At 39.9% G+C, this 16,632-nt stretch overlaps 1 protein-coding gene across 1 annotated transcript in view; it reads right to left on the reverse strand.

Moving 5' to 3' along the window:
- Dapp1 (dual adaptor of phosphotyrosine and 3-phosphoinositides 1) overlaps positions 1-16,632 on the reverse strand; it is a 49,816-nt gene that overhangs the window by 19,168 nt on the left and 14,016 nt on the right. The window contains exons 2-3 of the mRNA XM_076863985.1: positions 13,039-13,161; positions 10,041-10,174 (exon numbers count right to left, since the gene is read on the reverse strand). Of these exons, the coding sequence (XP_076720100.1) occupies positions 10,041-10,174; positions 13,039-13,161 (257 nt within the window). The remainder of the gene's footprint in view (positions 1-10,040; positions 10,175-13,038; positions 13,162-16,632) is intronic.

The following is a 16,632-nucleotide window of genomic DNA, read 5'->3' on the forward strand; positions in this document are numbered from 1 at the left end:
TCCTGCATCCTTCCCCTGATCAATGAGTCCATCAGAAACTAGAAACGTTGACTACAAAAAAATATGAACGAATGGGCTTTCCTCCTTTGCTATGGCTTCTTGCTTTTTATTTCACTAAGGTCTTTTCTACAGCAGGTGGAGGATGGCACTAGACGAGAGGAGGTATAAAGAATTCGGTAATTCATCAACACATATTCATGAAGCCCTGCTCTACCCTGCACTGACTAGGCACCTGGGAGACAACAGCAAACGTGAGGCACCTGCTCTTTTAGAGCTTATATTCTAGGAGGGGAACCAGAAAAAGAATGGAAAAAAAGTATATCATGCGCAAGAGGTGTTGTGGAAAAATGAACAGAACAGGGTAAAGGGACAGAGGGTGAAAAGGGTGGGATTGGGAGAGGGTGATATTTTCCAGCAGTGGCCATCTTTGAAGAGAAGATTTGAAAGATTATTTAAAATAGCTGGGCACCATGGTACTCGCTTGTAATCCCAGCAACTCAGAGGCTGAGGCAGGAGAATTACAAGTTTGAGGAGTTCCTCAGCAACTTAGCAAAATCCTGTCTCAAAATAAAAATATAAAAAGGTCTGGGGATATAGCTCAGTGGTAAAGCACCCCTGGGTTTAATCCCCAGTACTGTAAAGAAAGAAAGGCTAAAAACAGAATATATGGACACTAAATTTTGGTACAAGAGGACAATGAGAAAAGAAAACAAAAATGCTTCCTTTGTGGTTAAAAAAATTATAAAACCTAATGTTAATGATGAATCTATATAATATTTTTTTTACAATGCTTGAGTACATACAACATCTGATTACAAAAACAGAACTGTGGCTTCTGATACCTGGGGCGAGTCCCTGATCTCAGGCTCAGAGAACGAAGGTGGTGGCCCCTCCTCTTTGTGCCTCCCATTCAGGTCAGTTGCATTGGGATCATAATGAAAAATGGCTTGCCCCGTTATCAGAGGCCCCAGTCCTGTTCTTGCACATTGTCTGTGCTCTCTTTTGTCAATGTGACCTTTCCATGGGAACACATCCAGTCATATAAGGAGAAGGGGCCAAGTTACAGTTTCACAGTCAGAATGAAAGCAACACCTAAATCAAGAGCAGCCGTTGAGCAGGTCCAGGGGCCACGCAAACACTGATACCATTGCTGATGGGTGCTGAATTTGGGGAGGGCTGCTGAAATCCTACCCCAGAGAATCGCCTTCAGTGGCCAAAAGAGCCCTGGATGCAGAGGAGAGCACAGGGCTGGATTGCCACCACTGCTACACTGTCCCGGTTGACCTTGGATAACCGTTCTAAGCTTTCATTCTATCTCTGACTATAAGAGCAGTCACACTTTCTTCACCAGGGAAAGAAGTGATTGTGGACAATTATAAAAATGGTAGATAGCATTCTACTTTGGTATCAAGAACTCCACAAAATAGTTTGAGTTCTTGTCCTATCTTCAAAGTTAATGCCAAAATTTCACCCTATTTCATATACTTAATATTGAAACAATGCTTTAAGTGAAAATAGAAAGATATACCTGATGGATATTACCAGAAATACCCTTTGCATACTCTTACCTGCATTCCTATTATTTCTGTAGGGAATCATTACACTTATTGGTTCAAAACAGCTCACATTTATTATCTGACAGTTCTGGGGGACAGGAGTCTGACATGGATCTCACTAGTCTGAAATCAAGGTATTGGCAAGGCTGCCTTCCTTCTGAAAGCTCTAGGGAGAAGCTGTTCCCTGGTACTCTCTAGCTTCTAGTCTAAAGGATATCTTTTTTTGACCTTTCCTCCATCTTCAAAGCCAGCAACAGGAGGTCAAGTCCTCCTCATGTTGACATCTCTCTGGTTCTTCCTCTTCTGCCCGACTCTGACTTGCAGCAATTCTTGTGATTACAATGGCCCCATCTGCATAATCCAGGATAATATCATCTCAGAGTTTTCTGACTAGCAGTCTTTATTTAATCTGTAAACTTAATTCTCTCTTGCCACGTAGCATACCATATTCACAGGTCAGGGGAGAAGTGTTTGGATGTGTTTGGATGGCCATTATCTGGTGGACCCCAGGCTTAGTCTCTGAGAGAGAGGAGAACCACAGGAACCACGTGTGCTGGAGTACAAAGGGCTGGGGTAGTTGCCTGAACCTGCAGGACCTCAATCACTTGATATTAGAAAGTCACTGCATTTCCTATTTCATTTCAAAGTTCTCTGGACCCCTTCAGAGCTGCTGTGGAGTCAAATTCTTCTTTATACCTCCATGTCTCAGAGTTTCTGACGCAGTGAAGGCCTGATGAGCAAGGGAATGGATGAATGAATGCTACAGTAGTTCAGACTTAAGTCAGGGAAAATCCAGGGGTGAATGAGCCTCCCAGGCCCACAGCTCCCCTGGGCTCTGACAAGAACAGGACAACTTTAGACATGACTCTTTAAAATCTCCATTGGAAGGGAAATTCTATTTTGGAAACCTCCTCCAAAGTTTAACCCAACAAAAGCTGATTCAGGGAGATAGTATTGAGTCAACTAGAGGAGTGGAATTAACTGTAGGTTGATTTTTTAACTAGTAAAACCATGCATGAGACTAGATTCAATTGTGGAAGGAAGAAAATGACACACTACTTCTAAAATGGTACTTTCCATTAATAAAAGTCTGGTATCAAAGAAGAGAGAACTTTAGCTGAACATTCTTGTCCAAGGAAGAACAAATATATAGACATCTTGGCCTGGCTGCTAGGCTTCGGATGACCCCCTTTCTATAGAGACTGTCCCATTCCACTATACAGAGATAGAGTCCCCCCAGCCCTACAGAACCACGGGGCAATGGCCCCTCGCCCACAAACACGCAACCTGGGCCACACTCATTAGGTTTACTTCCTGTGTGTCCCCTTACTTCCTTCTCTGGAAAGAAGGCCACCAATTTCAGTGTGTGAAAAGCATGAAGTAGACTGTTGTTTCCTGCCTTTGACATGAAACCTGGTTTCAGTAACGTTCTGCGGAGGTACATTTTGGAGATGAGCAGGGGCTAGACAGAGACAGGTTTTCCAACTCACTGGAAACCTCAGAGTTACCATCACAACGGATGAGCTGATTCCTGCATCTTGGTTGTTCAACTTGTCCTTTAATTCTGGGAGGACATATTAGTATCTTTCTAAAAAAAAAAAATTCCAATCTTCTCTCTGTACTCTGCTCCCCCTACACTATATATTTCCTTTAATTCACTTAGCTAGAGTTAGTTTTTGTGTTTGCAATCAAAAGAAACTTATCTAATGTAGCCACCATAGACTCACAATCTCCCCCTCAAGGTCCAAGATAGTGCCTTGGCTCCAAAAGAAGAACTCTGGGTTAGTGATATTTAGACCCAAAGAACCCAGAACTTGGTTGGAAGATAGAGATAAAAAGCAACGGGAGGCAGTGGGTGGTGGGAGGAAGATCAGCAACCACAGGCCTTGGAAACTTGGCTGCAAGTTTCACTTCAGTTTCTGAGCTGCATGAAGGGGACTGTTGTTTCCTGCCCTTGACATGAAACTAGGTTTCAGACATGCTCTGCAGAGGTTCATTTTTGAGATGAGCAGAGCTGGATGGGGGGCAGACACTCTAGCTTGCTCTGGCTCAATGATAACACAGTGATGTGTAAGAGGTGCATCAATAACTCTGTGTGCAACAATATGAGACAGCATTCAAGGACTCCTATCTTGTGCACCAGCAGAGAGCCAGGAAAAGACAAGAACAGCCTCAAGCCTCGGGCATTATTTTGGTATCTGAAATAGAGTGCAGCGCAGAGGGCACGGAACTCCTGAAGGGAAACTTTTAAGTATTTCCTTTATACCATCAAATTGGTACTTAGTCATTACATTCCTAAGCTGGACTCTTGAGGTGTTGGAGGACAAAAATGATATCAATTCATCTCTCTCTCTAAATCAGTGGCTAACAATGCCCATCTTATGGCTGGCATTCAATAAAATATTTGCTGAATGAAATTAAAATAGGATCACATACACCCATGTTTTTTATTACTGCCTTCAGGTTCAGAAAACAAGCGCTGCAAATGGCATGATGGGTTCTCTCTTCTCCTGCCAATTGGCAGTGGCTCTCTTGGCCCAGGCCTACATCAATATTCAAGGCCCTTGTTTTCTTTCCTTCCTTTCTTTTTTTCTTTTTATTTTTTGATACTGGGGTTGAGCCCAGGGGCCCTTGACCACCAAGCCACATATCCAGACCCTTATTTAAATTTATTTTTTATTTTGAGACAGGATCTTGCTAAATTGCTTAGGGCCCTAATGAATTGCTGAGGCTGGCTTTGAGCTCCTGAGCAGCTGGGATTAGATGCATGCTCCACCTCCAGGCTAAGACCCTCTTCCTTCCTTCTTTGCTACCTGCTCTACAAATGGACTTTATCCCCCATTCATTTATATCTGAATGGGCTTTAACATTCAATTTTCAGTCTCAGTGGGAGAAATACACTGAGAGAGGGGAAGTAGAGCAGTTACCTAGGGCAGGAGAAGATTCTGTTCAAATATCCAAGTCAAGTCAGGTCACTGTTATTAGAGTGGGCCCTTGTTTGTATCATTCATAGGAACCCACTAAGGAACTGGATTAAAGTCTGAGGACATTATGAACATTTGATAAACCTCAATTAATTTGTCCCTAAATGAACACTTCATGATATACCAAGGAATTTATAGCTCTTGCCTAGAATCTGATGGCATTAACAACCAGTAAAAGGCTTTATTAAATGCCAGACATAATGATGGAACATTTATGTTATGCCAAAAATTGTTCTATATATTTTACATATTTTATGTGTTTTTATGTGTCTATATTCAGTCTTCACAAGCTATGGAAGTATGAACAATTACCACCAGCTCAATTTTTTTTTTTTTTGGAAGAGGTACTGAGGATTGAACCCAGAGGTGCTTTACCACTGAGCCACAACCCCAGCCCTTTTTATTTTTTATGTAGAGACAGGGTCTCACTAAGTTGTTTAGGGCCTCACTAAATTGCTGAGCTGGCCTTGATCTTGTGATCCTCCTGCCTCAGCCTCCTGAGCGGCTGGGATTATAGGTGTGCACTATCACACCTGGTACCATCAGCTCAATTTTATAAGGTGATGACAACCAAAGCTCAGAGAGGTTATGTAACTTGCTTGAGGACACATAGTTGGCAAGTGGCAGAGGCAGGAGTTGAATTGGGAATTCATGTGTTTACTTATTATGCCATAATTATTCTCAGTTCAGGTGCAGTCAGCATGAAATCTTTATGGCATGATAAATGGTATACTGTGTTGTGGTCAAGAATTCCCATGTACAAGTCAAAGTTTAAAAAAAAAATAGATTCTTTAGGAGTCAGCTTGAGAAAGGAGATGTGAGTTTTTGCTTTAACATTTCCATCAGGCCTCAGTTTCCTTTGTAAAAGAAAAATCAAATGGTTCCAAACTCCCTTCCTATTCTAAAATCCTGGAAATTTAGTTATTTTCAGAAGTATCAGGCACAATTTTAATTAAATTTAATTTTGACTTCATTATTTTAAAATGCCATTTGGGTAAGATGGCTGATCTCACAGAATAAAATAAGAATAGCTGTGGCTGTAATCAAAAGGTTGGGGATCCCCATATCAAAACAAAAAAGTGAAGTGGAAATTTGACATTTACAAAAGAACAAGATAGGATCTTTAAAACCAAGAACCAAGTATTATAAAGAGTAAGCACAAAATGAATACAAAAATACACAAATACATAAATAAGTGGTAAGCACAAACACAGCAATTGACTTGTACCATATTTTTTCACGTGGATTTCATGATTAAAGACACCATGCACTGTAATAAATTGTACATGACCACATCGCATAGAAAGTATTGAATGTCTGAATAAAAGCCAATTTTTTTCTAATAATGTTTAGACTTTTAAGTATAAAGGTAAGTGCTGTCTGTATTCTTAAGAATATATACCTGAAATTTGGCTAATTACAAGAAGATACAGTGAACATTAATAATAGATCAAAGATATTTAAGTAATAAAAATATTTCTCAAATATCAGAGTCTATTGAATTGAGTGTGGAAGTCATGGACAAATATGAATATATTTTATACAATATCCTGCTTTTACAAATGAAAGACAAATTCTGAATTTTATCATTATTGAATATATATGCAACACAAAACAGCCTTTCAAATTATGCTTTGTATCAACTTTGGAAGTTAAAATTGTCAGGCATTTGCTAGTTGCGGTGTCACCAGGCAAACTGTTATGCATTGAGAATGGTGCCCAACGTGACCTTCTGTGGGAATGATGAGTAGACATTCCTGCCAGTCTGGGCTATATCAGGAAGCATTCATGATTTAAAAAAAAAAAAAAAATCCCTCTCCTCGTAGAGCTTACATACTAATGCGAAAAGTAAGATATTTTAAAAAATGAATTGCACAATATGTTGGAAGATAAAAGGGCCATTGGGCAGATCATAGTAAGTGAGTACATTGCATATCTCTGTTATGTATTTGGGAAATTATTGGGTTTTGAGAATCGGATGTATCATGACAATGTTTATGGGTCTTCGTAGGAGAAATCAGAGTGAACTTAAACTTCAATGGAGAGTAGAAAGATTAAATGCAGATTATAACAAGGGAAAGGGGAAATTACAATAATAAAAAAAAATTCTTTTTTTTGTTTACGGGGGATTTAACTCAGGGGTGCTTAACCACTATGTCACATCCCCAGTTCTTTTTCTTTTTATTTTTTTAAATTTTGAGACAGAGTCTCACAAAGTTGCTTTGGGCCTCGATAAATTGCTGAGGCTGGCCTTGAATTTTGCTATCCTCCTGCTTCAGCCTCTCGAGTTGCTGGGATTACAGGCTTTCCCCAGTACCACGCCTGGCAATAATGGAATTCTTAAAACTGACACTGGGTTCGATCCTCAGCACTACATAAAATAAAATAAAGTTATTGTGTCCACCCATAATTAAAAACTAAATATATATATATATATATATATATATATATATATATATATATATATATTTTTTTTTTTTTTTTTTTTTTTTTTTTTAAGAAAACTGACACAGGTCCCTCCGATCTTGTCTAGGAATCCCTTGTTCTTTAGATTAGGAAACATACCCAGAGAGTTTAAAGAGTAGTGAACAGCAGTAGAAGAAGAAAAAAGATATTTTAAAATAACATTCACCCTTTTAGGTCCACACTTTCACATACCTTGAGGGTAAAGATTTTCTTAAGACGCAGTCACGTACCTTTGGTTTCAATCTGCTGAAGACACAGTATATAACTCAGGAAAAAGTGTAAGCTTTGGTTATCTGGACACTCTCTCTCTCGCCTTCAGAGGTAATGCCAGTGGACAAAAGTTCGCCTTAATGAACCCTCTCTCTAGGCCCTGCAGCATGGGACTGGGTCTGGGACTGGCTGACAGTAGTGGCTGGCCACATCCGATCTCAGTGCTACTCATGCTGGGAATCTGAATGCGAAAGCCCTGCCAGGACCTTGTTCATTGTGTGGGCAAATGTGTTCCCCGAAGATCTGAATCTAAGGTAAAGGATTTGAGAGTTTGCTCTTTTCTTTTTCTTCCTCCAGTGCCGGGGATTCAGTCCAGGGTCTCATGTGTGCTAGACAAGCACTCCACCACTGAGCTACATTCCCAGCCCTAAGGATTTGTGCTTTGTGTTATGGAACACGAGAAATCCTCAGCTCGGTGTCTCCTGATCACAGGGAGCCAATGCCGGGAGCCAATTCTTAAATGAGTAAGAAAAGGCCTATTTTTAGAAGGTGGCATCCTAGTTTCCATCCACCACTTTTCGTAGGCCACAGTAGTGACTCTGTGACTTCTGAGGACCTGCTGGGCTTAAGACTCATGGTGACTTCAGCACGTTATCTTGTTTCCTGAGGCCTATTATTCCCTGAGGGGAAAGATTGGAACACTCCTCTGTCATGGGTTTGGCCTCTGGTTTCCAGCCTCGGTGGCTTGGCCTTCATCTGGCTGGGGCAGATAAGGGGAATAGAATTAGCCAAATCTAACTCGAGGGCTTGAAGCCACGGAGTGAGTCCATATCCATCAACACAAGGGGCCTGAAGCAAGGGTTCAAATAGCAAATTCTTCACCGGATAATGAATACAACAGAGGAAAGGCAAGGAGAGGGTAACAATCATAGTTTTCTGAGTTTTACTATAATAAAAAAAATAGTAACTCTAGTAATAATAATGTACAGCAAATTTTATAGAATCTACTCTAGGAGCCAGGATTTTAAATCATTATAATCCCATATAATAATGCATTAGTCACAAGGCTTCTTTAGTCAGTATAATGTATTTACAGGGAAGCTGAACGTTGCCCCCAGTGCAGGGACAAGGTGCCTTTGCTTTGGAGCAGGCTCAGGTGATCTTCTTGCCTGGCAACTGGAGCAGTGTCTGAAAGGTCTAACCAGAATGCACTGCTTTCACTTTGATCTCAAACTGCTTTGAAATCTGCCAACATGTAGAATATGGACTTTCTCCACTGATTGGGAGAAGGTCCAGGAAGGAAGAGATAGAATGATGAAAGGAATTGAAAATAGGGCATAAAGAGAGAGTTTAAAAGAAGGGAGCTGACTTTGCTTAGAAAGAAGAGAAGGCAGAAAAATACCATTGGCTTTGAAAGCTGTGGAGTTCCCACTCACAAATCATCCACTCATTCATTTATTCATTCACCCAAACACTCTGCATTGGACCAGGACCTGGCAGACAGAGATAAGGACAAAATTAGAGGTAATCCTAATAAAGCCCTGGCTTCAAAAATCTCCTCTCTATTCCCAGTGACCAAGAACTAAAGAAAAAAAAATCAAATGTAGATTTGGACAAGAGTTTAAAACAAGAGGAGTGAAGACTTTGGAGACACTGAAATGCTTGCCAAACTCAAGGTAAGCAGGTGATAAACAGCCCTACTTGCCATTTGTTTGTGAGAATAACTGCAGGTTAAATGGTGAAGTAATTTTCAGGGTGAACTGGGAGAATTTATACCAGGAAAAAAAGAAGAAGAAGATTAGAGTTTCCACTTTGCAGATCAGAATGTTTTATTATAAACCTGGTGATGTTGGTATAAAGCAAAGCAACCATTTTGAGGTTTCCATTGTGGTTTTCATGTGTACTAGACACGGTATGATTCATATCAGGGTCTCTCCAGGCCACATACAGAAAAGGAAGAAGCTAATGATGGCATCACCTCCCCCCACACAGAAATCAGCAGAAAGCCCACTGACAAGTTTACCAAGAAAACAAGTACTAATAAGCTCATGGCAGTAGGCCTTAATTAACTTTAGAGTTCCTCTTGTGCTATAGCTTCTTGGAATTTCCCAGACTTTGATTTAACTGAGATTTATCACCATTGAGGCCATTGAAATTGTGATTCTATGTCACAGATACAGAAGTGGACTTTTATTTACTTTCTTTAAATAGTCTAGACAAACAAGTTGGATAATTCCAGTACCAGGATGGTGTGTACTATAGTTTGCTTTTTCATCTTCAAATAATATTTCAAATATTTATGCTATGGTTTGGATATGGTTTGTCTGCCCTGAAACTTACGTTGAAATTTAATTATGATATGAAAGAATTTTTTTTTGTGTGTGTGGTGCTGGGGATTGAACCTAGGGCCTTATACATGCAAGGCAAGCACTCTATATAATTGAGCTATATCTCCAGCCTCCCATTATGATATTAAGAAGTAGGACAAGGTAGGATCTCTTAAAAGGTGATTAGGATTCTGCCCTCACGAATGTATTAACCCATTCTTATGATTAATGGACTAATGAATTAATGGGTTAATAGATTATCTCAAGAATAGGTTTGTTTATAAAAACTGAGAGGCTAGGCCTCTCAGCCTCTCTGACTCTCACCATGTGATGCTCTCTACTGTGTCATGACCTAGCATGAAGTTACTAGAGCCAAGTCAAAATTGATGCCATGTTCTTAGATTTTCAGAACCATACACTAAACATTTTTTTTTTCACAAATCATCCAGCCCCAGGCATTCAGTTATAGCAACAGAAAATGGACTTAGACAGCTTACCTGTCTCACTTCCAATCAAAGGCTGATTTGCGAAATGCTTGACAAAGTCCTTTAAAGATGAGTATTCATTAAAGCCGAATTTAAATGAATATCCAGTATATTCAACATGAAAGTGTTTGACAGAGTCTTTGGCTCTGAAAGGAAAAAAGAAGTGCTTAATGTGGCAAGCATAGTCCTGGGTATTAGCATCACCGTTAACTTTTTTAATAACTGAATATACAGTTCTTAAAAATGCAATCATTGAGATCTTTGCCAGTTTTAAAGACCATCACTAATTGCTTTTGGCACTTTTTACTCTACTGAAAGACAAGAGACACTTCTCCCTGCCTCTCTAGGTCTTACTGAAAGGCTTTGAAAATTAATCCTCTAAGGGGCATGAGTTTAAGAAGAGCAGGGAATAGAGATGATAGAAATGGCACTTAACCTTGTCATCACTTTCTTCTCCGTCTTTGGCCTTCCCCTCTTCCTTCCTTGTCTGGGATCAGTCAGAATTCTGCTTCTGTCACTCAGTTAGTTGAGCCCAGCCCTTTTCCTCTCTTGTCTGTTTCATTGCCTATTGAGTAAAATATCCAATTTCCTACATTTTTATTTTCTACTTCATTTTTGAAATGAGGTAGAACATTAAGTAATATAGATCTCTCCCCACTTTAATGGATCCCATTCTATCTTCCTAGCTTCATCTCCCACTATTCCTCTCCATGGGGCCTATGCCCACACTCCAGCTTTATTGTGCCTCGGGATCACCTGCAGGTGGTCACCTGCAGGTTAAAACCTTGGGATCACCTACAGGTGATCACCTGCAGGTTAAAACCAAGATTGCTGGGTCTCAGCCCAGTGATTTATTTGTAATTTTTCATGAAGATGAAATATGTACATGCTATCTGTGCCGAAGAAGCTTATGATCTCATTGTTCAGATGAGACACACATAAGTGGAACATTAATATTTTTTGATCCAATAATTCCACATGTGTTTTGAGATTTGGGGAGGATCCATTCAATAAAGCATCAGCAGCCTAACCATCTGATGAACTTTTAACGTGGTTGACAATCAGAATCTTGCTGCCACCTGAGTGGAATTCCATTTTTGGTTTCATGATTTTCCCATCCATGTTATTTAGAAAATTTATAAGCAAATGTGACAAGGTGGCATGAGAAGTACTAATGACCGTGCTTTTTTCTGTTCGACTCTCTAATGACTCTGTTGTGCTCTGCCTATGTTCCCATCCTCTTCCAGTAGACCTCGAATTCATTATTGGGGAATGAAAGTTGTGGCAGGAAGCCTGATAAGATGGCCTCAATGCCAAGCCCCTGGAACACAGACATCTTGTTCCAATTTATCCAATCAAAAGCCACTCTAGATGTGATTGTGAAGGACTTTTGCAGGTCATTAAGTTGTCAAGGTAGTTGACCTTAAGATGGAAAGATTACCTGGGTAACCCTAACTAATCACATGATCTCTGTAAAATGAATTATTTTCTCTGTTCATAAAAAGAAGAATCCAGAGAGATGTGCCTTGACTGGACTGGAAGACAGCAATAACCATGCTGTGAACAGCCCAGGAAGGCCATATGGCATGGAATTGTGGCAGCCTCGAGGGGTTGACATTGGTCTCTGGTTGACAGTTAAAAGAAAAATGGGAACTTTAGTTCCGCAGCAGCAAAGCCATGAATGAGAAAGCAAGAGGGAAGGAGGAAACGAGGAGCCGCATCCTCATCCAACACCTTTATAGCTACCTGGCTATAAAGGGCTCTGAACTTCTGGAGAATCCCACCACATTGTTTCCTGAACTTCTAAAGTACAGGAATTGTGAGATGACCCGTTTATTTTGTTTTCAGCCATTAAGTATTTTGGAAATTCATTTGTAGCATAGAAAACAAATACAGCAGCCTTAAGCCTAGAGAACAGATAAGCCAATATGTTAATCACGGGCTTTTAAGCGCAAAAATAACTTGTCATTAGTTATTTAGGGAAATATTTTTGTGACCAGTCATATCCCCCTATCAGAGAGAGAGAGAGAACAAAGAACAAACAGAAGCTGAACTAGACACAAAGGCGGATTCAACAGCAGAAGTGAGTACAGACACTGCTACTGAGTTAGGAACCAGGAGGCATGGGCCACGTAGATAGAGCAGGAGAGAAACAAAACCTTCCCATGCTGGATTAGCTTGGAGGACTTCAGCATGGAGCTGCCATCAGACAGTCACACAAACCCTTGGGCAGTTTGAGGTCAAGGGTGAGTGGATGAGGGAAATTTGTGGGGACCTCACATTCCAGTCTAACCTATGGAGATATGGAAACCCGCCCAAGAGCCCAAGAAGACTTGCTGTAGGTCCGCAGAAACAAGTGTAGAGGCTGATGGGAACCAGCCACCCCTCCTGATTACCACGAGCTGGGTCAGCCTCTCTGATCTGGGAAGCCACCAAGGAAGAAGCAGGTGGGGAAGAGACATCCTGAAGGACTGAACAACCAGTGCGTGGCTGGGTGTGCCTGGGAAGGACTAGATCCTTACCATTTGGGGAAAATGGAGCCTCAAGAAAGAAAGTGAGCCCACTTGCAGGACACATTTTAAAGTTGCATATTGCCCACTTGAGTTTGTGGCTATGGACACTGTATAGTCACAAATTCCAGGGGAAGCAAGGAATAGTGAAAAGGACACTAGGCCAGGATTCAGGGGTTTCCGATTGTGGTGCTCTTTCTGTCATTGACTTATTGGATGCCAGACACTCCACCATTTTGGGTTTCTTGTTCTTCACCAGCCAAGTGAGAGGTTGAGATTAAATAATTTCCAAAGTCTCCTCCAGCTCTGACATCCTTTTCCTGCCAGATGAAGCAAGATTTTCTTTTTTTTTTCAATAGTCTCACTACTCAGAGTTTGAAATCTCACCTGGTGGCCCAAAAGGAGTCAGGGAATTTTGTTATCTGGCAACTTGAGTGACAAGAAAGCCATCAAATGACAGATGGGACCGCGCCAAACTCAAGAGTCCTTAAGCACCCTACCTCACGGAGAGGGAGTACAGTCCAGTCTGCTCATTGCTGTCTCTCAGAAGGTAGCTACCATCCCATCCATTGGAGAGGAGAAGAGCCTCAGCTGCATGACGTGAGAGGTTGCCATGATACCACCTAGAAAAGGGAAAACAGCACTTTCACTCAGAGAAAACCAAAGGATGACTTCTTCACAGGGCTTCCCTCTCAAGATTCCTTACCAGTATGCTTCCCATCATAGGTAGGCCAGAGACCAAGCTCTCAGCCCAATCAGGACAAGGCTGAAGCAGGGAACAGAGAGCTGGCTAATAACAACGTGCTATGGGTTGAATTGTGTCCTAAAGATTCTCATGTTGAAACCCTAACCTCCAGTACTTCAGAATATAAAGTTATTTGGAGATAAGTATTAATCTGGTTAAAATGAGGACATTAAAGGGAGCCTTAACCCAATGTGACTGGTGTCCTCTTATAGAAAGAGAAACTTAGGAGATAGCCTCATGGGCCTCAGAAGGAACAATCCTATTGTCACTCTGGTTTTAAATTTCTCCAGAAATGTGAGATGAAAGTCCAGTGTTGGGTAAACCGTTGAGTTTGTGGTATTTCATAAGGCAGTCTTATCAAAATAATAGAGAGTGTTGATTTAAGAACAGAAATTTTTAAAAAGTCCAATCCAAAACAGCCATAAAAATAGGCTTTGACTAATTTTCTTTCTTTATTTTGGTCTCTGCCTCTTACTCTCTTTTTTGTCAAGTATGAAACCGTTTCATGGAAAAGCCACTAAGCTATTGCACTATAGTCCACTGTCCTGAGTGAAATGAAGCCAGTTGTAAAGAATTCTGGTGTTTTATAGTGAGTGCAGGCTCATCAAATATTGTGTCAAACTGACAAATACCTGAAGAGATGGGAAAGTCCCAAGGAGATTCACATTCATATACCTCTCTCTCTCTCTCTCTCTCTCTCTCTCTCTCTCGGTGTGTGTGTGTGTGTGTGTGTGTGTGTTCTAACTGATCTTTGTATTTTAGAAATGGTAACATATATCTATGATAAAAGAAAAAAATCCAAATAATTCAAAACAAGGCATGGTGAAAATAAAGTCTTTTTTTTTTTTTTTTCAGTCTTAAGATGCAGTCCCCTGTTTTTTTCTCCAGAAGATACAAATGCTAATCATTTTCCTGGGTTTCCTACTATGATGTATTCTATGCCTCTAGTTGGCATTCAGATCTGTCCCCCCACTCCTAACTCCATGGGAATAAGGCCATTCTAGGACACTGCTGGACATTTTGTTATTTTTTCCTAATGTTCTATTAATGACGGGACTTTCTCATGATTTTTTAAGGACATTGTAATGAAAGTCCAGTGTGGCAATTGAAATTGTGGCTCCTGAAATCTCATTGCCCAGGTCCCAAGCCAGGTAATATCTATTACTGGCAGCAAGATCTTGGGCATGTTACTTTACCAATATGAGTCTCAGTTTCCTCATGTCCAAAGTAGGATAACTAATAGTTGTAGCTCTTAGGCCAATTGTGAGAACTGCACATGTCCACACAGGTGGAGTGACTGAGACAAGCAAATAGCAAGACTCAGAAGGTTAGTTACTATAATAAAGCCATTGAAAATCACAAAGTCATAACTTGCAATCAACCCTCTGTGATACGATTTTATTTTTGTTCAAATATATTTTTTATTCCTTTCCATTTAATCCAGATAACAGATAGTTGAAGATAACAGAGGCAAAGGACCCACAATCCAAGGCAGTGAAGGAGAGATGGACAATTAGACGGGTCATGTCAACATGATGAGCTAAGTGCTATTGAAGAGGTGTGCAGAGCATGCAAGAACTTTATTTCTGGCAGTGAGGGACCTTGTCATGAGCCACACAGGCTGTGATGTTCCTGTGGCATGAAATTTTAGCTGTAGTGATAAAGAATAAAGTACATCTGTGGAAGGAAGTTTCTACATAGATGTTCAAGATATCTGTTTCCTAAACCTACATTTCCTAATACATGTTTCTTTAGCATATTTCCTCTTTTGGACAGAGGTGGTTTTATTCAGTTTAAGTAATGTATTTGTTAGCTGATAGCAATGGCATTTATATGAAAACCCACTGAGTAGTTTTCCCAGAGAAATCTCACTCATTGAACTGATTCCCAGACAAGTTCAAATCTGTTCACTATAAAATACTTTCAAAGCACAGCTGGAAGGATTACAAGGGAAGCTATAACAAGCTTCAAGTTCAACTAAAACCAAAATGATAATTCTTCTTGGTACATAAAATCTCTGCAAGGTCAAAAGTTTTTTTAAATATATTTTGCCAATAATTAACCTCAGAATGAACATTTCATCATAAGATTTAATTGAAGCCAGTAGATTACTTATTTGAAATAACATTGATTCACAAAATTTTAAAACATAAAAGATTTGCACATTTCATTGAATTTCTTTTTTTTCTTTTCTCTTTGTGTGTGTGTGTGTGTGTGTGTGTGTGTGTGTGTGTGTGTTTGTGCTGCTGAAGATTGAAGATTGAACCCAGGGAGGCTCTGAGCTATACCCTTAGTGCTTTTTATGTTTTGAGACAGGGTGTTGCTAAATTTTTGAGTCTGGTCTTGAATTTGTGATCCTCCTTCCTCAGCCTCCCAAGGTGCTGGGATTATAAGTGTGTACCACCACTTTTGTCTTTTCAATAGCATCTGTAGTCTGTGTTTAAAGCATGAACAGAAATCTAATATTAATTTTAGCCTGATGACAATTTTTACTAAGAATTTTTGTGATAATCTTTTAAGTAGTGTTTCCATAAGAAACACTTGAGTATAAAGCATAAATCACCTTGGAAAATCCTTACAGTGTTAATTTTCAGGTGGCAGCTTTGCTTGAATCAATGTTGTCATCTTGGTTTCATGGACTCTGGGGCCTGGGCAACCTAATAAGGATCTTTCCAGGAAGTTGAATACACATGGCCATAGTGATGATGCAATGAGGATTCTCATTCCCCAAACAACTCTACCACTAAGGTCTCAACTTCCCCTTTTAGTGGAGTGAAATATTCCCTTCTGAGAACACTTTGATGAACACATCTGCCAGAGAGTGGATATGGACCTAAATAACACAGTGTGTCCTTTTAAGAAATATATTTACCTTTGGTAAGGATGGTTTTAGTCTATGTGCATAAAGAACTAAAAGTTACAAATAAAGTTAAACTTGTAGTGTTCCCATAATGAACCTTCTGTATCTTTGAATTGCTTCAGATCTGTGCAAATCCTTGTGCAAAGTATTGTGCTAGGCAGGTAAGGGTGCAAAAATGAAAAAGCCCAGACAGAGCTTCAAGAAACCATTAATTTAGTTAGTAGGAAAAGAAAAGTACTTTGCAAACTACATGCAAGAAGGAATAAAATACCCAAGGGATATCCTAGGAAGGACAATCAAAACCAGGTTCCTTGAATGAGCTGACAACAAAGTAGGCTTTGAAAAGTATTAAGTGATTTTTGAAGTATTGCTTTTTTCTGATTATAAAGAAAATATAGTAAAAATTAAAATATATACATGGAAAGAAGAGAAAATAAAAACCTTTCATAGAAGGGGAAATACATATTCAAATAAAATTTCACTACTAAA

Source organism: Callospermophilus lateralis, chromosome 8 (genome assembly GCF_048772815.1).
Source record: "Callospermophilus lateralis isolate mCalLat2 chromosome 8, mCalLat2.hap1, whole genome shotgun sequence".
NCBI classification, from domain to species: Eukaryota; Metazoa; Chordata; class Mammalia; order Rodentia; family Sciuridae; genus Callospermophilus; species Callospermophilus lateralis.